The 23,527-nt window shown below is 46.2% G+C and overlaps 1 protein-coding gene across 2 annotated transcripts; it reads left to right on the top strand.

The window, feature by feature from the left end:
- Nucleotides 1–796: 796 nt before the first annotated feature.
- Nucleotides 797–20,380, top strand: gmds (GDP-mannose 4,6-dehydratase). Of its 2 annotated transcripts, XM_077017287.1 has the most exons (8): nt 797–1,079; nt 4,378–4,422; nt 4,598–4,685; nt 5,179–5,199; nt 6,110–6,219; nt 13,599–13,791; nt 13,933–14,037; nt 20,006–20,380. In XM_077017287.1, exons 1-8 carry the CDS (start codon nt 999–1,001, stop codon nt 20,281–20,283), a joined length of 921 nt encoding a protein of 306 aa, XP_076873402.1. In that variant the 5' UTR covers nt 797–998; the 3' UTR covers nt 20,284–20,380. The 2 variants fall into 2 exon arrangements, with proteins under 2 accessions (XP_076873402.1, XP_076873403.1); XM_077017288.1 differs by lacking the exon at nt 5,179–5,199 and having other exon boundaries at nt 20,006–20,375.
- The last annotated feature ends 3,147 nt before the right edge of the window (nt 20,381–23,527 follow it).

The raw sequence follows: 23,527 nt of genomic DNA, 5'->3' as shown, positions 1-23,527 counted from the left end.
AAGGGGAACCCGATTGGCTGAATAAAGTGGAGGGAGGTGGAATCTGATTGGAAGGCTGATGGGATCTAATTTGACTATAATTTGACTATAGTGGAAGACCATGGAAATGAAAATGCAATCTGCTCGGATTGCATTTTCAAGATGCATTTTGACACAGTTTTAGCGCTGTTGGTATCGTAATGTTATTGCAAACAGGGGTGGCGCTATTTCTCCATTAAGGTTTGAATATTGACATCTTTTTAGCGTGGTGGTGAGGTTGAAAATTACGTTTCAAACGTGTTATCACGAAATGCAAAGCATATTAAGCGAATAGCATTTTAATTATAATTTTGATACAACCTTTGCATGATCACATGAACTTGATAATTCAAATCGGGAAATACATTTTCATTTCAATAAAGACACATATAAAGCATCAAAATGTATGTGTAAATGAAATGTGAATGGATGTCCATCACATTGCAAATGTAAATGGAGTTATTGCATTTGAATTAGAATTTTGAGCTCAAAGTTGCTTGTATGAGTGGAACAATTGCAAATGAAAATGGAGTTATTGCATTTGAATTTGAATTTTGAGCTCAAAGTTGCTTGTATGAGTAGAACATGTAAATGCAAATGCGCATTACATTTTCATTTTAATATTGAGACAGAAAAACTTCCATACTTGACGACCAACTCGTCTTTGTATATTTGCGCCCGATAGAGGGCGCTGTGTAATTCCGCAGGGGTAAAGTAAATGTTCCGCTCTTCCTCTATTTGTGTCGCTTCGTGACGTCACTGGCGGGCTTTGCGCTGATTGGACGCTCGAGGCAGGTTCCTGATGTGTCGCTCGCGCAGCTGGAGTTTAGTGTGAGTCTCCTTTCGCATCTACCGGTAGTTCTGATAGTTCTGGTAGTTCCTGAGGAAACACCGATCACCTAAATACACAATTTAGACCCAAAACTACCGAGAGCTCGGACCCACAGCACACCGGACCAAAAGACCCGCTCCGCAGACAAATGGCTCAGCGCTCAGGAAAGGCGACCGACAAAAAGGAGAAGCCCCGACGGGTGGCCATCATCACGGGCATCACCGGGCAGGTAAAGCGGCGCCGCGGCGGCGTGTGTGCGGGTGAAACGGACACGGTATTGTGAGGGGGGTTAAGGGAAACGTAGTGTCCTTTACCAGAATACATATTTTACATTTTCACGCGTTTTTGATGAATAATGTGTCTGTCAAGAGGTACGAGGTAGAGGTACGAGGTACGAGGGAGAGGTACGTTTATAACCGAGAAGTTCGGTTCGGTCCGGTCCGGTCCTGCTCCTAACTCTCCTGAAGCACCGTCCGTCATGGTGCAGTCAGCCCCATATAGAGGCGGTGAGGAGGTCGTGAGCTGCCGTGGCTCGCTAGCTGCTTCACAACCAGGAAAAGGTTGTAGTGGCAGGTCGCACGTCAGAGTGTTGGAGTCGGGTAGCCTACCGGTCTGTCCCTGTATGTCTGGTTTATATCTCCCCGTGTGGGTGTGTAGTCTCCCTAAACCTGTTTATCTCCTCACCCGGAGGTGTATCATAACGGTATGAACACTAATACACTTTAGCTACATCCAGATCCAGAAGACAGAAGATATCCACCTGCTGTTGTGCAATAAAGAATTGGCTATGTCAATGGTTGACCTGTATGTAACATATACCACATATATATATATATATATATACCACAGAACATCCAAGGTCTTACCTTTATTGTCGTTTGATTCCATTGATGTTAAGGTATTTTGAAAATTTTGACTTGCTCTCCAGTAAAAGAGCCTCTCTGTGTGTATATAAGGACACTAAACTGGTTATGGTGTTTTATATTTATTAATACATAATCCAGTACTACAGGGAAAAGAGCAGACACCAGGAAATTTTGTTAGACTTATTGACATTACATCCTTTCCCTAGTTTGGCATCCTCCCAACAGGTTGTTTCCTGCTTGACACACGTGTCAGTATCCTTAACACAATAAACTTTCAAAGAAACTCTGTCATCAGTATGTTTAACTTGGAATGAGTTCTATAGTATTTTAAATGCCAGATAGGTCCTGAAGAGTTCTTATTCCCCTGCAGCTGGGAGGCAGGGAGGCAGGTTCTGACCACCACTCCTGTTTGTGTTACTGGTTGCACTGCATTGTCAAATGTTTGCTTGCCTTGGGGTGGGGGGTTGTGGGTGTTAAGCTTATGATCCTCCCATGTAACCATGTGGACTGAGACCCTGTAGATATGTGGCGCTGCTCCGTTGGTAGGTATGTCACATAATGATGCAAAAAAGAAAGAACCTGCCCAGCAAAAATGAGCACACCTTGTGTTGATCTTATTGATCTCTGATCACAATTAAAGTATATGTAGTAAATCAGTTGGCCTGTGTGGTAGAGGAAACATACTTGGATTGGAATCAAGTCAAAAATCCACTTTGAAGTAGAATTAGGCAATATCAGATTTCTCTTTGATATTGTCTGATAATGCATGATTTTTTTTTAATCATTCAGGAAAACAATAATTGAAGTGTGCTCTGTACATAGGTAGTCTAGATATGTCCATACAGTTGCTGAAACTAGCAAACATGCATATGCGTATGCATATGAGTGTCAGTTCCTGTGTACCAATCTGAAATGGTCTCTAAGGATTAATCAGTGCAAAAAGCTCCACAATTAACTAGTACAAAGGTCATCGCGTTATTAATTCGGACTTTATTACCGTCATTCAATCATAATATACACTAAACCTGTCATAAAATGATATTTTCCAATACTGACGAAAAGCTTCAATTATGTGCATGTTACCTCTGAAGCAGCAGAGGGCGCTGTTACACTGTATATTATTTCATGAGAAAAGTGTTGTAGAGAGCGTAGTAGCGTAGTTATACTATGATTGCTTGTGCATGGGCAGTTAATACAAAATATTATGGTCGATACTGTGTACCCTTTACACATTTTCTGCAAATAAATAATGAAAAGTGTAGAATGTATATGTTGCAGTGCATGCATTACATTAAAACACAGTTACACACCTTCACACATAGATTACATAGAGTTTCCCTAAAGTGTTTGAAGAAAGGATGAATAAAATGACTGTGATGATGTGTCCAACATGATGGTCATGAGTTACAGTTAGCAACATATCTAAATAAGTTGACCTAACCCTAAGACATATAGTTTGCTGAAACCATATATCAGTGTATCTCATTCACACCCCAACACAATCAAACTCACACGGCCATTCTGCTTATCAAAAGCAAGGTCTCAAGGGTGAGAGAACGAGGCAGGGAATAACCTGTGTAATGCAAGTATGGAGAAAATGGGGGAACAAAAAGAGATGCGATTTGGAGAGAGAGGTGTGTGTGTATGTAGTTTTGTGTCTGTGTGTAGCTGTGATGTGATTGGAATGCTGTGTCTTTCTGGATTTCCTGTCTGAGAGTGTAATCTCAGGGAAACAGACCACGTTTCCCAACAGTTCCAGCAAACTGATAAGCTCAATTTATCAGAAGGGATTATGGGTCTACACAGTAGTTTAGCAACAGCCATCATATGTTCTCACACACATTAGGATATAGAGTCCTGCACATACTGGGACTAAATTGGACAGTATGAGGTTCACTTCATAAAACACTCAATGAAATACATGGACAGAAAACATAAACTTTTATTTGGACACACCTTTGTCTCACAACCACATGAGCACCACACACACACACACACACACACACTCAAATGCCAGAGATCCTCTCTCATTTTTCCCAGAGGTCTTTGGGGCCCTGCCTATATCACCCCAGCAGGAAGCGGGGGGCGGAATGCCATGGCCAGAGCGGAATGTTCCAGAGTTCTAGAATGTGCGGTTGGGAAGTCTGAGAAGGAAAAAAGAATGAATGAGAAAGAGAGAGATGAGGAGAAGGGGGGATTTTATCTTATTGTTGTAGTGTTCTGTGTTCCATATGATGCATACTCAAAACACAAAGCCCAAACACCCACACAATCACCATTCAGTCTCTCTCTCTCTCTGTCTCTCTCTCACTCTCTCATACACACACACACACACACACACACACACACTCTCACTCACACAACATGGGTTTTTTTGTTGTTTTTTTTTTGAAAAACTCATAGATAAACTTCTAATGTGTTAGTGGTATACTCACATGTTTGTAGTTTCACCCTAGAGGCCTTTGAATTCTTCTAGTCTCCCTTTAATCACTATGCTTTAAGGGGTCGAGTTATTTCTAGTAAAATAATGACCATTATGCTTCAACCCATTATGCTTAAAGCCCATGGGTCATTGGTACCACAAAGCATGTGTAAGTGCGTGTGAGTGTCTGTGAGCACGCACTGACAAATCCATGTACTGGTCCGTCTGTGTTGTTTCAGGATGGCTCGTACTTGGCGGAGTTTCTGCTGGAGAAAGGTTACGAGGTAGGAGACGGCACACCTGCGCTCCTATACACAGCAGCCCTGGGGGCTCACATGCATGGAAGTTTTCCTGAATTTAACATTTTATTAAAAAAGCTGTTAATAAATAATAATAAGTGTATTAATGTGTGTGTGTGTGTGTGTGTGTGTGTGTGTGTGTGTGTGTGTGTGTGAGCAGGTTCATGGTATTCTCCGCAGGTCCAGCTCTTTTAACACTGGCCGCATTGAGCACCTTTACCACAACCCTCAGACACACACAGAAGGAAGTGAGTGACACCCACACCCACTTCAAAATCCCCCACATGTTGTACATTCAAACTACATTCCAGCATTTTTAAACGATTTTACTCTTTTTTTTTTTTTACTCATTACCATGTCAGCATCACTGCTGTGTTGAGAATAGTGTACAATACTAATAATACCATATAATAATACCTTGTATGTAGTGGTCCTACAGTCTAAAACTGACCAGTGATGATGAGATTGTCAAACTGCCAATGGATAGGCTACTGTATGTTATTTTATATATTACGTTAATGAAAAAAACTAATAAATGGACCACTGGGTGTAAGAGCAAGATCAGTATTTCAGACGTTTCTATATAAGGAGTTTATATTGTGCTTATACTTGAATATTGTATAACACCTGTAGCACATGTCAGTAAACCTCCAGCTAAATCTAATTGCTGCACATTTGCTTTGCCACATTAGTTACACCTTGTGAATTGTCTGTATACTAACTGATCCCACATATTAACAGGACATGAACCCTCAACAGGTTGTAAGTTATTTGTCTTAAGTTATTTGACATATCCTAAGACTTTTTTAAATTATACGAAATTCTATGATCTTGTTTCTCTGGTTTTTATGATAATGATATATTCTACTACACAATGACATGTTTTAGTAAAGAAAAAACAAAACTTATGTTAAAAGCATTACATAAAAACCAGAGCCAATATCTCTGCGTTATACCGATGGGTTGGTGGAATGTTTCTGCTAATCAGTGAAATAGATAATTCCTCCTGGATCTCGGAGCTTTCTTATGCCAAGGTGGGACAGACTGTTTTGCTTGCATACTTCCTGCCTTTTAATCTAGATAGAGAAACTATGGTGGAGGTAGGTGTGTGTGTGTGTGTGTGTGTGTGTGTGTGTGTATGTGTGTGTGGGGGTGTGTGTGTGGGGGTGTGTGTGTGTGTGTGTGTGTGTGTGTGTGTGTGTGTGTGTGGGAGGTATATATGTGCCTGAGAGTTGGAAACTTGGTCTCAGTGTCAAGTGCAGAGGTAGCACTAGATTAAGAGCCGAGTTAAATAGCAAACTGCCGTAGTTCATAAGCAAGTCAGGAGTGATGGAAAGTGGGCTGTAGTTCTCTATGGGTGGACTGTATCATCACAGTCTTCATCATTTCCTCTATCAAGCTTCTCTCCTGCCGTGTATTCGTTTTCATTTTTTCCTTGACTCATTTATTGTCTTCTTCATATGTGCTTTCCCATTTGTAAAAGAACTAGAATTAAGATGCTTAAACACGTTTCCACAGTTAGTTTTCATTGTGAGCACTGTATATGTGTGTGTATGTGTATGTGTGTGTGTGTGTGTGTGTGTGTGTGTGTGTGTGTGTGTGTGTGTGTGTGTGTGTGTGTGTGTGTGTGTGTGTGTGTGTGCTTGCCCGTGCACACACATGTTTGTTTCAGACATGAAGTTGCACTATGGAGACCTCACAGACAGCACTTGCCTGGTAAAAATTATCAATGAAGTCAAGCCCACAGAAATCTACAACCTGGGGGCACAGAGTCATGTTAAGGTAATGTCCACATCCCGCCAGGCATTCTGCAGCTCCCTTCTCAAACACATCTCACTTTGTCATTGTTTGAATATGTGGGTGTGATGTACAGATCCTCTTTGTCCACTGCCTGTTATACTCAAAGTAGGACACACACTGATTTGCATCTGGGTGTGAGAGATGAGCCAGTGAAGTCCAGTAACAGGAAGAGACCGGGCCAAGCGCTTGTGCTGTGGGTCTTGTTCTTCTTTGTTGCTTTACAGTCTCTCCTAATTTAGTCTTCTGGGATGCAGCCAGAAGGATATTAGTCAGTAGGTTGGCCATCAGATAAACTGACATTTTCTTGTGTGTATGTGATCCAGAGAGAGAAAGAGAGAGAGAATGTGTGGGTGCGTTTAGGATCACTGAGTAAATAAGGCTATTGAGTGTCGGAGAGCGGGGTGAGATTGTGAGGAAGAGGAAGGCAGGGGTGAGATTGTGAGGAAGAGGAAGGCAGGGGTGAGCGGCACAAAGAGAGAGGGGGCGAAAGTGCTCACCACTGAAATGTTTCCCAAACGTACCGATGTGGTCCCTCATCTTGCATCTGTCTTCTCATTGGCTAGAGGTGAGCGAAAACGTCATCCAATGAAGTGTTCCCATTAAACGCTCCCCGCTGGGAGTAGAACGGCACATTGCTAAAGTGGGGTGCCTGTTTTCCATTTGAACAATACAAGCTGAGTAAAAGACTAGTGCTCTGGTGATTTGGTTCGCTGATAGAAGGATGACCTACGGGGTACTGATCTAATTTACAACATTTTCATACGGTTACACTGCACTGCATGTGTCTTTCATTCTACCATGATTTGGAAAAAACATGCATGTAATATATACAAACCATATTGTCACTGACAGATACATAAAATAACCGTGGCAGGTAGGAGGTTGAAAACAGCATTGGGAGTGTGCATAGACTGCCCATTTTCACCAACAGTTATATTTTGGAACCAGTTTATTTTCATAGTGAAGCGGTTCTTTTTGATTTATCTATTTTTGCACATCTATGTAACAAAAAAAATTGAGAGTGTTTCTGTAACAGACAGGAGTGCCTGGAACAGTTTGTTCTGATTAATAATGATCATTTTTACATGAATGCAAATCTAGTTGTGAACGTGTAATTAAAGTACTATAGCACATGAATGTCCCTTTTATACTGTTTCAATTTAACGTTTGGTATGAACCACGTGATGACCAGTAATAAAGCTCTTTGCAAAATTAATCATTTATTTGTGCCTGCCAGTGTGTGAATTAGGTGGGTGGAATGAGGTGGCATATGTCCGGGCTTAAACGCACGTCTCCCCAGTAGAGTGGTTCCAGTAGAGTGGAACTGAACGAACTGGATGAGTTCTGTCTTGAATAATTCAGGGGAGATTGAACCGCATGGAAAAAAAGCTGATGGATTCATTTAAATGTGAATGCCTGTTGGTATTGTTGGTTTGAATGCACTGTTGGTACCTGGTCTGCAGCCTGTTATCTGATGATAAAACCATCAGTTCTATTGTCAGCGTGTTTATATTGCTGTGGACCTGTCGATATGTTCTGCAACAGCCCAGAGTCAAACCCCATGGTGAGGACGGGCCTCGTTGCTGGATGTTCGCATGTTCTGAAGGGCTTTTAAATGGAGCTGTTGACACCAATGCTACGAATATGGACACGATTCTGCTGGAGAGACAGAGCGGTCCAGCCTGAGTAAGCCAGCTGCAAGACGGCGGGTTGGTGGAAGTGCAGATAGGTGGCGCTGTTGTGTATTATAGCATTAAAATGAACATTTTGAAAACCAAAAGAAGTAAAACAACTACACACCAAACCAAAAAAAATATCAATAAGTAAAAGAAAAGCAGTACAAAGGGCTGTAGAATATTAGTGTTGCAGCAGTCAAAATGCTAAACGGTAAAGCCACAAATATGAGACCGCATAAAACCCAAACGACTTGTGTGATCATTAAAGCTAATCATATCTCTCTTCAGTGCTCTCATGACTCTAGCTTTTTAGTGACTGTAGTTTACATTCTGTGTAACACACACCAATACCACCGCCATGCACAGATGGTTTCCTGTTGTCACACATAGGGGTCAGCAGAGTGCTACTGTGTGTTGAAAGGAAGACTTGCATGCTCTCGGAGACACACACACGCACACACACACAGAGTATGAGACACCTTTTTCAGCAGTTGAAGAAATACATTAGCATATGAGGTCTTTATTTCACTATTGCACTTACTTTTACCCACTTTCCTGCTTCCTCTTTGTTTTGTTTTTTTGTTTTTTTAAACTCACAGTAAAATTGGCTCCTTCAGACGATGACATAAGCCAAGAGGCTCCTGGCCGCATGACCTCACAGGGTGACCATGACCTCACAGGGTGACCATGGTGCAGTGTGGTGGTGGTTGTAGACTGAGCAGAGAGCATATAAAGCCATCCTTATACCAGGTGGTGACTGTTGATTTAGCTTAGGTGGACCTTATTTTCCTTAATGCCAGTTAAAAGCCGTCTGCATCTGGATTGTGTTAGGCCTGTATGAATTTGCTTTCTGTGACACCGATGAAATAGCTCTGGTTGTGTGTGGGTGTGTTACAAACTGTGCACCATGTACACCAGTAATATTACATTTTTATCCTTAAGTGAAGCAAGTTTTAAAAACGTACTCTTTGTGTTTGTGTGGAAAAAGTGTTTTCGGTATAGAGGGCCAGGCTGTAGATATGAAGTGACGGGTTACTGAACGCCGTTTGTTTTGTGCTTACACCACACCACCACAACCAAATTAAATAATGATTCATTCTGTGTGCCGCCGAAACTGGAAAAACCGTGTTTACACACTCTGCGAAAAGACGTGAAGCACAGACCTCTGTGGAGTCCACCATAGCGTACAGGCACCGCACAGAATCCCGGTGGATTATTCGCCATTCTGTCTCTTCCCTCTCGGCCAGGTTGCGTGTAAAACGTGCTAACACGCTGGCGTATGTGCAGGTCGGTGGAGCCTCTTCACCTCTGCTTGTTGCTGCACGCAGCCCTGGAGGGGAGGAGGGGGCGTGGCCACCACCGCCGCGGGGAGACACAGCGCGCCCTCTGATTTCATGATGTGTCCTTGTCACGCTTGATGTTCCCTTATGATCCACGCAGTTGTACTGGTTTTACGTTACTTAAAGGTTTTTTTTTTTTTTTTTTTTTCTCCCTTAAACGTAAAATCATACTGGAGCGTGTAGTAAAAATGCCACGGTCTGACAAGAGATACTTTTTCATTGGTATTCATAATCTCGGCATAATGAGGAGAAGGTATTTTAGGACTTTTCTGCCTCCTGAGAGGAGCTTGATGTATTGGCTCTGAGATCGGTGGTGGAATGCCCCCAGGGTAAAGCTGGGTGGTTCCCAATGACAGCAACATGCCTCCAGATTTTATCGCTTGTGACAGATTTATGGGCACATGGAGATTTTGCTCCTTGCATACTGTGGTGGTTAAAGATGTCTCCTAGAGATGCCTAATGGTCCATCAGCTCCAAGAGGGTAGATTGAGCGGGCGTAGAACTTCAAGGCTTTGGCGTAATTTAGACATAGGTACACGCATGTTCCCTCACACACCCCCATGCACCCAAGTACACACTCCACTGCTTATGATTGAACACTTCTGAGCAGCTGTTTTGTGGATGCAGTGTACCCATTAAGTGTCTTTGTCTGGGACTGAAATGACACATTCCTGTCAGTTGTCCATTCCCTCAAGGAGCTCTGAAGTTTTGGAGAAAAGCCTTCTTTCCCATTTACTGTAGCCCACTGAGGGCTAACTGTACAGATGCTAAGCTACTGAAACCCAATGAAAGATGATAAAATACATACATACATACCCCCCCCCCACACACACACACACACACACACACGGAGTGATTGGAAAAATTTATAATATAACCTGATATTTCAGGAACCTAATATGAAGAGGTTTTCTTATATTTTTACTTGTCTGGTCATTAGTGGGGATTAGTCAGGCATTAGTTTGGACATTAATTGGACATTAGTCGGGCATTAGTTTGGACATTAATTGGGCATTAGTCGGGCATTAGTTTGGACATTAATTGGACATTAGTCGGGCATTAGTTTGGACATTAATTGGACATTAGTCGGGCATTAGTTTGGACATTAATTGGACATTAGTCGGGCATTAGTTTGGACATTAGTCGGGCATTAGTTTGGACATTAATTGGACATTAGTCGGGCATTAGTTTGGACATTAATTGGACATTAGTCGGGCATTAGTTTGGACATTAATTGGACATTAGTCGGGCATTAGTTTGGGCATTAATTGGACATTAGTCGGGCATTAGTTTGGGCATTAATTGGACATTAGTCGGGCATTAGTTTGGACATTAATTGGACATTAGTCGGGCATTAGTTTGGACATTAATTGGACATTAGTCGGGCATTAGTTTGGACATTAATTGGACATTAGTCGGGCATTAGTTTGGGCATTAATTGGACATTAGTCGGGCATTAGTTTGGACATTAATTGGACATTAGTCGGGCATTAGTTTGGACATTAATTGGACATTAGTCGGGCATTAGTTTGGACATTAATTGGACATTAGTCGGGCATTAGTTTGGACATTTGTCTGGGCATTCGTTTCTGATGTGCAGTGTGGTCCAATCATGGCAGTGTGGCAACCCCATACTGAGATCCGTGTTTCCCACGCCTGTCCATGCCTGGAGCTGACAGAGGCTGTCCGGAGTGCATCCTCAGGCCGAGCCCGGTCGACACCTGCCCCACACTTGATTTGAACTTTTTTTTGTCTTTAATTAAATTTCTTTTTTACTTTTCAAGTTTTATAGGCCTCTGGTAGTTAATGTGGGGCGAATTATGTTCACAACGCCCTCTGGCTCTCAGCGACATATTGCGTGAGCGTGCATGTGCATGTGAGCGTGCGTGTGCGTGAGCATGCATGTGCGTGAACGTGCATGTGCGTGAGCGTGCATGTGCGTGAACGTGCATGTGCGTGAACGTGCATGTGCGTGAACGTGCATGTGCGTGAGCGTGCATGTGTATCAGCGCGGACATGGCACGGGTGTGTCTGTAAGGTTATGGCTAATGGCTTTGTGGTATCTGGCTGTAACTGCAGTGCTGTGGTTCCCGTGGGTGCGGTGAGAGAAGGCGGGTTCACGTCTCATCCCCGCGCTGCTGTGCCTGTCAGTGCGCTGTCACTGCCTGGTATGTGCATAACTGTTCTGGCACACACTTCACCACACAATAGCTGCACTGATTCTTTCAAACTCTTGACTGACAGCACCTGTCGACTGAGATGACACAACATGCCCTGTGCGTGTGTGCGTGTGTGTGTATGCGTGTGTGTATGCGTGTGTGTGTGTGTATGTGTGTGTGTGTGTGTGTGTGTGTGTGTGTGTGTGTGTGTGTGTGTGTGTGTGTGTGTGAGTGAGTGAGGGAGAGGTGTGCTGTTTCAGGGAGGGGACTACTCGCATGTGGAAGCTGTTAGCTCCTGTCAACACTAAGTTAACTTACAGCAGCAGCAGTGTGTGTGTGTGTGTGTGTGTGTGTGAGGGGGAGAGAGAGAGAGAAAGATAGAGACACAGAATCACTGAATGGAAGGGTGATGTTTTCACCTCCTCAAACACTGCACAGTACTAAGAAACACATTCTTCAGCACAGTGGTAAGTATGGGAGGTCAGCTACACTGAACTGTGGGCAGTGTGTGCCTCTCAGGTCCACAGAAGCTCGTCCTCCACCCCTCACCTGCTCCTCATCCCTCCCTGCCAATTACACATCACTGGCTTACAACCAAGAAAGGCTGAGCTATGACAAGTATGGGCACTGTAGATTAAATGGTCTTGCGTACACGGTGACATGAACAAATACAGTGACATTGGCACAGTGTGCAGGGCAAGCTCTGACTGAAGCCCGTAATGAGTTTATGTGTTTGTGTGTATTTATGTTAGAGAGAGAGAATGAAGGGGTGAGGTGTCTGGGCAGCGGAGAGAGGAGAAGAGAGCCAGGGGAAGTAATCGTTTAGGAAAATGGGTTTAACCGGCTGATTAATTCCATTCCTGGTGTGTTGAAGCCTTGTGGAGTGGAAGAGTAGCGATGGTGTAGAGAGGAAGGGCAGAGAGGAAGGATGGAGAAGGAGGATGTAAAAAACGCACGCGAGAGAGAAAACAACCCAACAACACTCTGACCAGACCACCAACAAACCAGAACCGTACTGGCTAGGGCCCGTTCTCTTTCTCTGAGTAGATGACAAAGCACTTTTTGTAAATGTAAATGTACAACCTCCACAAGGCCCTGCAGTGGTCGAGCAGTGTGGCCAGGGAGCTACGGTAATAGCACCTCTCTCTCTCTCTCTCTCTCTCTCTCTCTCTCTCTCTCTCTCTCTCTCTTGTCTCTGTCTCTCTCTCTGTCTCTCTCTCTCTCTCTGGCCTGTGCAGCTGTTCACGTGTGCGGCCTGTGATGGCGCTCTGGGGCCCGTCTTGCTCGCCGTGCCGCTCTACCTCCTAGTTAAAAGTCATAGAGTTGATTAATGGACTTCATTTGCCTTGGCTGTCTCTAAGGAGACAGTTTGCCTGGAACAGAAGCCAAGTTCGCATCGATTGCTTCACTCTCTCTGGCCGTAGTGATGTTGTGAAATGCACATTACATTTTCTTAGTGATAACTGGGCTTTTGATAGAAATTAATCTTCTTAACTTAAACAATATAAAGACTTAGTTTTTGTTTTCCTTTCTCAAAATGGGAATCTCCAGGACCTGAGGCAATGCTGGGATATAAAAATGACTCATTTTCTATTTCCGAACCCGATTTGTATCCCACAGTTCTAGTTTGTTATTGTTGGTATTCGTTTAGGTGTCGTATCACTGCGTATCCGTATCTTATGAGGGTCAGAGTTCAGCAAGGCCTTCAAAGCCTGCATCAACCATCCAGATCATCATATGCTAATTTCCCCAGCAATCGCCACATATGTAATGTCCACTGTAAGCCACCGATTGCAGACGCCATAGCCGAGCATGTCTGCAGGCCTCTTGCTCCGTAGATGGCACCCGCTCAAGATTATGTCAGACGTCAAGTCTTTCCTCATGCTTCGTATTGTCCTTTCTGTCTCTCGCACTCGTTCTCACCCACACATGCACAAGTAAGAGCCAGAAATCCTTTGCTTGTCTCTTCCCATGATCCCTTGCATCAGACGAACAGTCGAACCTCCGCGCTGCCCGTGGGCTGAAGTGACCCCACAACCCCCTGCGTGCACCTGCCCACGCATTACCAACGTTCAGTTCCACAGAAATCGTTCAATCTTTGAAATAAATATTGAACTGCGCCTCTGTTTGTGCGTGCGCATGCATGGATGGGCTGGCGTGTGGCTGTGCGTGCGCGTTCTTCTCAGATCTCCTTCGACCTGGCGGAGTACACGGCCGACGTGGACGGCGTGGGGACGCTTCGCCTGCTGGACGCCATCAAGACCTGCGGGTTAACGGACAGCGTTCGCTTCTACCAGGCCTCCACCAGCGAGCTCTACGGAAAAGTGCAGGAGATCCCACAGAAAGAAACGACTCCCTTCTATCCCCGCTCACCTTATGGTCAGCACACACACACACACACACACACACACACACACACAGAGGTTCAAACGCGTATCTCCTGATCTCATATCTTCTAATGTTTGGGTCAGATATTTGAAAGTGTGATGCGGAAAGAAACGGATATTGTCTTCCTCTCAGGTGCTGCCAAGCTCTATGCCTACTGGATAGTGGTGAACTTCAGAGAGGCATATAATCTCTTTGCCGTGAATGGAATTCTCTTCAATCACGAAAGCCCTCGAAGAGGTAACAGGACATGCAGACACACACACACAGGTGGAACCGCTCACTGAAGAGGGTGTGTGAGGAATGGTGATGTATGGTTTAAAGAGCACCACCTCCTAACGTATGCGCTCCTAACACACACCTTTTTCTTCCGTTTCTCATGTCACGTCTCGTGTGTAAATGTGTGCGCACACGCAAACTGAAAAAAAAAAAAGGTGGGGCACTGGAATGACATTTTTATGGCCTTTAAAAACACAGGGGTGAATCACAAGTGGAGTGAGATAGGAACACAGAACACAGACAAGTGGGGGGTGATGAGGAGGAGGAGGAGAGAGTTGGAGGCAGTTCTCTACGTTCACACGCAGACGGCAGGGAGTGAGGGCAGGTTTCCATCCACACACAGAGAGGAGGCGATGTCTGGGCCAGGGAGAGGGACAAGGCCCGGTTCATTTCCTGTCCATGCGTAGACAGACGGCCACTTCATGACCAGGCTGATGAGTTTGTTCCATTTGGAGCTGTGCTGGGTGTGTTCGCCCCATAACAGTACACACATCACCTCTTCCACCAATAAATACAGTTCTCTAACACAGGCCTGGGTAAGAAAACACACATGAAGTGTGCAGATACCACAAAATATATATCTGACTGGGAGTGAATGAGTGAACGAGTGTGTGATTGAAGTGGAGTGGAGTGAACGAGTGAGTGAGTGAACGAGTGAGTGAGTGAGTGGAGTGAGTGAGTGAAGTGGAGTGAGTGAACGATTGTTAGTGAACGAGAGAGTGAACGAGTGTGTGAGTGAAGTGAGATAGTGAACGAGAGAGTGAACGAGTGTGTGAGTGAAGTGAGTGAGTGAATGATTGTGAGTAAACAAGTGAGTGAGTGAATGATTGTGAGTAAACAAGTGAGTGAACGAGTGAGCGAACGAGTGAGTGAGCGAACGAGTGAGTGAGTGAACGAGTGAGTGAGTGAACGAGTGAGTGAAGTGGAGTGAGTGAACGATTGTTAGTGAACGAGGGAGTGAACAAGTGAGTGAACAAGTGAGTGAACGAGAGAGTGAACAAGTGAGTGAACGAGTGTGTGAGTGAAGTGAGATAGTGAACGAGAGATTGAACGAGAGAGTGAACGAATGTGTGAGTGAAGTGAGTGAATGATTGTGAGTAAACAAGTGAGTGAGTGAATGATTGTGAGTAAACAAGTGAGTGAACGATTGTGAATAAACAAGTGAGCGAGTGAGTGAGCGAGTGAGTGAGCGAGTGAGTGAGCGAGTGAGTGAGCGAGCGAGTGAACGAGTGAGTGAGTGAGCGTATTCAGAGGGGGATGAGTGATAAACCTTTGTCAAGGCTAAAAATAGCTCTGCATTTTTCTTATTCAGGTTTTTCCTGTAAGGAAAGTACTGGCATACTACTACCATAGAAACGTATGTGTGCATCTGTGTGTGTGTGTGTGTATGTCTGTGCTACTATACATGTGTGTGTCTGTGCGTTTGTAAATTTGTATGTATGTATAACACCTGTGTGTGTTTGTGTAAGCTTGTGTGTATGTCTGTGCACATTTCATCTGTGTTTGCTTGTGTCTGTGCCTGTGCGCTTGTGTGTGTATACGTAACTGTGTGCTTGTGTGTTTGCATGTATGTTTGGCTGTGCTTGTGTATGTACCTGTGTGCGCTTGAGTGTCTAAGTGCATGTGCGTCTGTGTGCGTGTGCATCTGTGCGTGTGTGGGTCTGTGTGTGCGCGGCCCTCTGTGTGTGTGTGTGCCTGTGTGTGTGCTTGAGCAAATATGTGCCTGTATGCTTGTATGTCTGTTCCTTTGTGTTCTTGTGTGTATAAGTGCCCATGTGTTTGTGTGTGTGTCCCTTTGAGTTCTGTGTGTGTGTGTGTGTGTGTGTGTGTGTGTGTGTGTGTGTGTGTGTGTCTTTGTGTTCATGTGTGTATAAGTGCCCGTGTATGGCTGAGTGCACCTGCACGTGTGTGAGTGTGTGCCTGCATGCATGTCTGTGTGTGAGGTTGAACATCTCCTAGTCTTTGTGTCCTGTGCTCACTTGCTTTTGATGAAAGAAGAACACTTTAAAGAGTTAAAGCTCGTCAGGTGAGGCAGGCTGCACCAAAGAATGTGCTGCTGGACACTGTGTGTATCCTACACACACACACACACACACACACACAACCAGACAGCTTCCTTTTCACTTCCCCCTGCCAGTGTTTTTGCTAACCCAGTAAGAACAAAGAAGCCAAATGACAGAGATGTTCCTTTAAAGTTTAAAATTAATTGTCACTTGTCACATTCTTGTGTACACACACACACACACAGAATATCTAGTGGGCAAAGCAGTTAAAATATTGTTAACGTGTGTCTCCAAACTTATGTCAGCACAGTTTTAATGACACTTCAAATAATATACTGAGGCTTGTAGTGTCTTCTTTAATTTACATTTGATTGCATTTTCTCACTCACTCTCATCCTCCTTAAAGAGTAATGCAACAGGAAAACAACAAGAAAGTTGACATCATATAACTTTATATATATAACTATATATATAACTATAAGTTCCCATACATATATAGTATGAAGGGAGGTGCTTGCCTGATGACCCCTGTGAAGAGGTTGTGATGGTGGTTTCTAGTATGAATAGAGTGGGTGGGTCCTATTTGAAGCTGTAATGATTTGGCACAGGATATTTGACAGAGTATCCAGCTATGCAGAAGCACTTTGTTTGCACAGCTGATAAAGAACCTCTGTCCAAAATATCTGAGAGCTCTGCACCACGCCCCTACTCTCCGCCACGCCCCTCCCATCCGCCACGCCCCTCCCCTCCACCACGCCCCTCCCCTCCACCACGCCCCTCCCCTCCGCCACGCCCCTCCCCTCCGCCATTCCCCTACTCTCCACCACGCCCCTCCCCTCCACCACGCCCCTACTCTCCGCCACGCCCCTCCCATCCGCCACGCCCCTACTCTCCACCACGCCCCTCCCCTCCGCCATTCCCCTACTCTCCACCACGCCCCTCCCCTCCACCACGCCCCTACTCTCCACCACGCCCCTACTCTCCACCACGCCCCTACTCTCCACCACGCCCCTCCCCTCCGCCACACCCCTACTCTCCACCACGCCCCTCCCCTCCACCACGCCCCTACTCTCCACCACGCCCCTACTCCACCACGCCCCTCCCCTCCACCACGCCCCTATTCTCCCCCACGCCCCTACTCTCCCCCACGCCCCTACTCTCCCCCACGCCCCTACTCTCCCCCACGCCCCTCCCCTCCCCCACGCCCCTCCCCTCCCCCACGCCCCTCCCCTCCCCCACGCCCCTACTCCACCACGCCCCTACTCTCCCCCACGCCCCTCCCCTCCACCACGCCCCTCCACCACGCCCCTCCCCTCCCCCACGCCCCTACTCCACCACGCCCCTACTCTCCACCACGCCCCTACTCTCCCCCACGCCCCTCCCCTCCCCCACGCCCCTCCCCTCCACCACGCCCCTCCACCACGCCCCTACTCTCCCCCACGCCCCTACTCCACCACGCCCCTCCCCTCCCCCACGCCCCTACTCTCCCCCACGCCCCTCCCCTCCCCCACGCCCCTCCCCTCCCCCACGCCCCTCCCCTCCCCCACGCCCCTACTCTCCACCACGCCCCTACTCTCCCCCACGCCCCTACTCTCCACCACGCCCCTCCCCTCCGCCATTCCCCTACTCTCCACCACGCCCCTCCCCTCCACCACGCCCCTACTCTCCACCACGCCCCTACTCTCCACCACGCCCCTACTCTCCACCACGCCCCTCCCCTCCGCCACACCCCTACTCTCCACCACGCCCCTACTCTCCACCACGCCCCTACTCTCCACCACGCCCCTACTCCACCACGCCCCTCCCCTCCACCACGCCCCTATTCTCCCCCACGCCCCTACTCTCCCCCACGCCCCTACTCTCCCCCACGCCCCTACTCTCCCCCACGCCCCTCCCCTCCCCACGCCCCTCCCCTCCCCCACGCCCCTCCCCTCCCCCACGCCCCTACTCCACCACGCCCCTACTCTCCCCCACGCCCCTCCCCTCCACCACGCCCCTCCACCACGCCCCTCCCCTCCCCCACGCCCCTACTCCACCACGCCCCTACTCTCCACCACGCCCCTACTCTCCCCCACGCCCCTCCCCTCCCCCACGCCCCTCCCCTCCACCACGCCCCTCCACCACGCCCCTACTCTCCCCCACGCCCCTACTCCACCACGCCCCTCCCCTCCCCCACGCCCCTACTCTCCCCCACGCCCCTCCCCTCCCCCACGCCCCTCCCCTCCCCCACGCCCCTCCCCTCCCCCACGCCCCTACTCCACCACGCCCCTACTCTCCCCCACGCCCCTCATCCACGCCCCTCCCCTCCACCACGCCCCTCCACCACGCCCCTCCCCTCCACTTCACCCCTCTGCACGTGCAGCAAAACACCACAATTACACTCAGACTGGAAACACGAGCCAGCGTGCGCAGACGGCAGCCACAGGTTTTCAAGCACAGGCTAACATGCACACAGCTAATCCGTTATTGCTGGCTACAGTGTTGTTGAAGGCTCAAAAATGCGAGAAGAAACCAGATCTCCCCGAGCAGTTCCCAGTGCGGTTTGCCTGCGACAGTGTGAGTGACTCCAGTGTTTACAGTGCTGAGATTCTCCTGCCAAGCTCACGCACCTGGGCCACGAGCTGAATGTGTAGAAGGAGCCCTTTGTAATGGAGCAGAGCAGTGGGGTGCCCCTGGGGTGAATACTGAGACAACTCTCACCACTCCATGCCTTTATATGTGTACATTCACACTCCGAGTGCATCTTGTTAATAAAAAAAGTCAGAAATTGGCTGAACGCAGCTGACAATGTAGAGCAGGACTCTAAACCTTTGCACACCGCTTCCCTAGTATGAAATGAAGTAGTACTGCTGCATTAATGTGTGTGTGTGTGTGTGTGTGTGTGTGTGTGTGTGTGTGTGTGTGTTTTATGTATTGTGTGTATATGTATAATGTGTGTATAATATGTATGTGTGAATGTGTTTGGACTGAAATAAATATTTATATATATCTGAAACCGATATGTATGACCAAGAGAAACAGATGCTGTCACATCAACAGAAATACTAACTAAATATTAACAGTTCATACTTATCCACTTCGAAAGTAAATTTACAAAATGCACTACAGAAGTAAAACCATTATGACTGGGGGTTGTAACAGTTGTAGTATTTTACTATGATGCTTTACTGTGGCTACGTAATTAGTTCAGTAACATTGTCTACCCATGTTGCAGTGAGCATTACTCTAAAGAAAGCTGCTTCCATGCATGCACAGACTCGCATAACGATGAGACTTAAGGGAAACTTGCGTCCCTGTGATGTGCCCTCCTGCTCGCTGGGCACGCATGTTGCATGTTGTTGGATTTATTTGAGGGGGGGGGAGCAGCCCTGAGCAGAGCCCTCGTACTCCGGCCAGGCGGTTGTGGTGAAGTGGAGTTCCTCCAAAAGCCCTGACTGCATTTAAACACAGCACAGCCCAGCAGGCCTCTCAGACCATCCGAGGTTTCCCACACATCAGGAGCGTGTGCGCGCGCCTGTGTGTCTCTTGGGCGGCTTCGCGGGACTTTGGGCTTGCTGTGCCACCGGGGTGGTCCACTGACTAGACAAGAGTCTCATTTTATCCCTGCGTGTGCTTGCGTATGTGTGTTTGACTAAATGACTGACTGACTAACTGTGCTGGATTTATTTTGGCCTCACAACTGAAATTTATGATGACATTTTACATCAGAGGGGAAAGAGAAGGGAAGAGGGAGACAAAGGAAGACAAATAGAGAGAACAGGACTCCAGGTTATACACACAACGTGAACTAGATTGTGGTGTAATTCCACAATACCCAGAAACTCATCAGCACCTCAGTTGTGACTCTGTGTGTGTGTGTGTGTGTGTGTGTGTGTGTGTGTGTGTGTGTGTGTGTGTGTGTGTGTGTGTGTGTGTGTGTTTTGCAGGCTCTAACTTTGTGACGCGGAAAATCAGTCGATCTGTGGCAAAGATCCACCTTGGCCAATTGCAGTGCTTCAGCTTGGGTAATCTAGACTCCAAGAGAGACTGGGGCCATGCCAAAGACTATGTGGAGGTATTGTGTGTGTGTGTGTGTGTGTGTGTGTGTGTGTGTGTCTTTCTCAATATCACTTCTTTCATCTCTTCTCTCTTTCGTCATTTTAATGCTTTCTTACTTATTCACTGTTCTCACATACTTCTCGTCTTGTTCATGGCCTTGCTTTAAAGTGAATAGATATTAAATGGCTTTAATGTAGATTATACCATGTTTGGAATACAACTGAATAATGATGTTAGAAAATTGAATCCTGGCAGCCATGTTTGAGTGAACTACAGATTAAAGGTATTCTAAGAAGATTGTGATACTGTATTATACAATCAGTACTGATGGTGTGGGGAAATTTGTATGGTCCCCATGAAGAAAAATGATATTTCCTTTTGGTTTAGGAAATTGGATTAGGTGTACATATATCACGGTTTAACTACTGCAATACGCTGTTCAGTGGAATATGCTTATAAAGAAATATATTACTAAAATAATTTGTGTATGTATGTTTGTGTGTGTGTGAATGTGTCTGAATGTGGCCACTTGGGATTCACAGGTATGCAGAATACACACACACGATCAAACAAACTAAAGGTTTTCTCTTAGAATGATCACAAATACAAATATGGGCATAAAGCTGCTTTGTGTACTTATCTATGATTTGGGCTTCATAATAGTTTCACACAAAGTCATATTGAACCTGAAAGTCTTGGTCTCCAGAAACGGCAGTGTGGGAGGTATGGGGGGGATGGAAAACGCTGGTGTTTTCTACCAGCTGTCTCTTTGTGTGACGTACAAACTCCTCTGACTCACGCACCTCTAAAATAGCGGCTAGAAAAAATAGTCAATTCTGTCAAACTAAGGACTCCAGTTAGTGCGTGCAGGCTGAGACTGGTGCCTGATTTGTGGGCCCTGTTACCGTGTGTGACACCCACCAGTCTGGGTGCGGAGCTCGGTTGTCTAAACTCTTGAACCTATTGCTGATTTGATTTGGACTCTGATTTTTATGAAGTATTGAGCTGATTGCAATCTAGTCGGGTCAGTCATCCAGTGTCACACATGACCATGTCGAACAATTTTATCAATAAATGAAGGAGAGAATGAGCTCATACTCTTTTCTCCCCATGTTTAAGCCCCATAGACCAGGACTCATTTTCCTTGGGACTCAAACCTTCACTAAAGAGACCACAAAGGTTTCTCTCACATATATTTAGTATCTTCCTTGTGTCATTTAAAAAATTCTTTGCAGGAATCTGTATGTCTCCAGTTAACAATTTTTTTGTAGGCAACCCATTTATCTTATATGTATCTCATTTATACTTTTAGCCAGAGGAGCCCTTTGTTTTTGAGTTATGTAGTTAGAGGCCTGATCTACCGTAGCCAGTATGAGAGAATCTTTTTTTCCTGCTGGCCAGAACATTTTTCTTGCTTCCCTGTTTTCAGCCCCTGGCATGCCAAAATCTCAATTGCATTAATGTTTTATTTTTGCCGTTGTTAATGTAATTGTTTCATGTTTCACTGTAAGTGAAATATTTACAGTGTTGGTGTATGTAGGATTAAACTGATTCAAATAGAAAAATCTCAATTTACTAGTTTCAAACAGCAAGTCTGAGGCTGTGAGATGAAATTGTGCATTTTGAATCGGTTTGAATCGGTTGTGCTGCTGCTTTTTAAATGATCGTGGTGGATGATGACTGCTGTGTTTTCTCTTTTACTGTCCCCACTGCATTAAACATTCATTAGTTTATGAGAATTCTTCAATTATTCATAGATGTGTTGATAAGTTTGCCTGTTTTTGAGTAAACGAGGGAGTGAGTGAACGAGTAAGTGAGAGACTTTCTGGTTTTGCTACTTTATGGACTTGGAGGTTTTTTGACTCTGTGAGGTATTTTGCTGGATTGTGTGTGTGTGTGTGTGTGTGTGTGTGTGTGTGTGTGTGAGAGAGAGAGAGAGAGAGAGAGATTGAGAGTGAGAGTGAGAGTGAGAGAGTGTGTGAGTGTCTATGGTGCATAAATGGAGTTTGCTGTTTTTATGGGATGGAGAGGTTTGGGGGGCTTTGGGGTTTAGACTGCAGTGGCCAGCATCCAGCAGGGGAAATAAACACAGCTGCACAACTGAGACCACCTTAATGTGGTGAGTGTGTGTGTGTGTGTGTGTGTGTGTGTGTGTGTGTGTGTGCGTGCGTGTGTGTGCGTGCGCTGCCCTCTCATTTGGGATATCTAATGCACACATTATGTATGATGAGAACATGACTAGCTTTAACATTGGTTTACTGAGCTATTTCACCCAAAACCCTCCATCATAAAGGTACAACTTTCTTTACCATAGGTAACAGAAGCTTTTGTGCATATTGTGTGTGTGTGTGGTGTTTGTGTGCGTTTGATGTGTGTTTAGCAGTAGGTTGTATGAGTTCCAGTTGTGTGGGCTCGTTTCCTAGCTTCATATGTTGTACAGTTTTCCTGCTTTAGCGCTGATCCTTCAGCTCTACACCAGCTTAATGATTAGATGGTGAGTTGAATCAGGTGTGTCCATGGGCTCATCGGGATGTGTTTCCAGAAAGATTCTGTTACACTCCAGTGTGTGAGAGTGTGTGAATAAGTGTGCGAGTGATTGAGTGAATGTGTGAGAGAGTGAGTGTGTGTGTGTGTGTGTGTGTGTGTGTGTGTGTGTGTGTGTGTGTGTGTGTGTGTGTGTGTGTGTGTGTGTGTGTGTGTGTGTGTGTGTTTGGCAGCTGCTGTCCCTGGGATTGACAAGGCTGACCTCTTCCCTGCTGTGCTGAGGATGAAAGCACATGCTCTCATTTCTCTGGTTCTGTTTTTCTCTCCTCTCTTCACATGCCCTCTGTAACCAGAACCTTCAACTTTCCAAGTATCACACTGGGACGAGGGAGAGGGGGAGAACCGAGGAGAAGGAGAAAAAACAGTAGTGGTGACCAAAACCCACGCGAGACGGGGAGCGAGACGGGGAGCGAGACAGGGAGCGAGACAGGGAGCGAGACGGGGAGCGAGACGGGGAGCGAGACAGGGAGCGAGACGGGGAGCGAGACGGGGAGCGAGACGGGGAGCGAGACGGGGAGCGAGACGGGGAGCGAGACAGGGAGCGAATGACATGGGTTTGTGTTTGGCTCCTTTTGTCTCTCTCTCATTCTCACTCACTCACTCACTCACTCACTCACTCATTCTCTCTCTCACACACACACACACACACACACACACACACACACACACACACACACACACACACACAGTGTCAAAGCTGGCTGACCTGACACTCACCTTTTATTTTGTCTGCACAGTTCAGGACACAAACCATCTTCTGTATCTCTCTACTGTCTTCACTTTATATTTCTTTTGCTTCATCTGCAATCTAAGTCTTTCATTGCAGAGAGGTTACTCACACACACACACACACACACACAGACATG

This window comes from Brachyhypopomus gauderio, chromosome 9 (assembly GCF_052324685.1).
Source record: "Brachyhypopomus gauderio isolate BG-103 chromosome 9, BGAUD_0.2, whole genome shotgun sequence".
NCBI lineage: Eukaryota > Metazoa > Chordata > Actinopteri > Gymnotiformes > Hypopomidae > Brachyhypopomus > Brachyhypopomus gauderio.
The sequence above is the reverse complement of the archived record's forward strand: the minus strand, read 5'-3'. Positions and strand labels throughout refer to the sequence as shown.

Coding starts and splice junctions, on each gene's coding strand:
- gmds (XM_077017287.1), top strand. CDS start 999: ATGGCTCAGCGCTCAGGAAAGGCGACCGACAAAAAGGAGAAGCCCCGA. Junction 13,792..13,932: donor CTATCCCCGCTCACCTTATG/GTCAGCACACAC, acceptor TCTTCCTCTCAG/GTGCTGCCAAGCTCTATGCC. Junction 14,038..20,005: donor TCACGAAAGCCCTCGAAGAG/GTAACAGGACAT, acceptor TGTGTTTTGCAG/GCTCTAACTTTGTGACGCGG.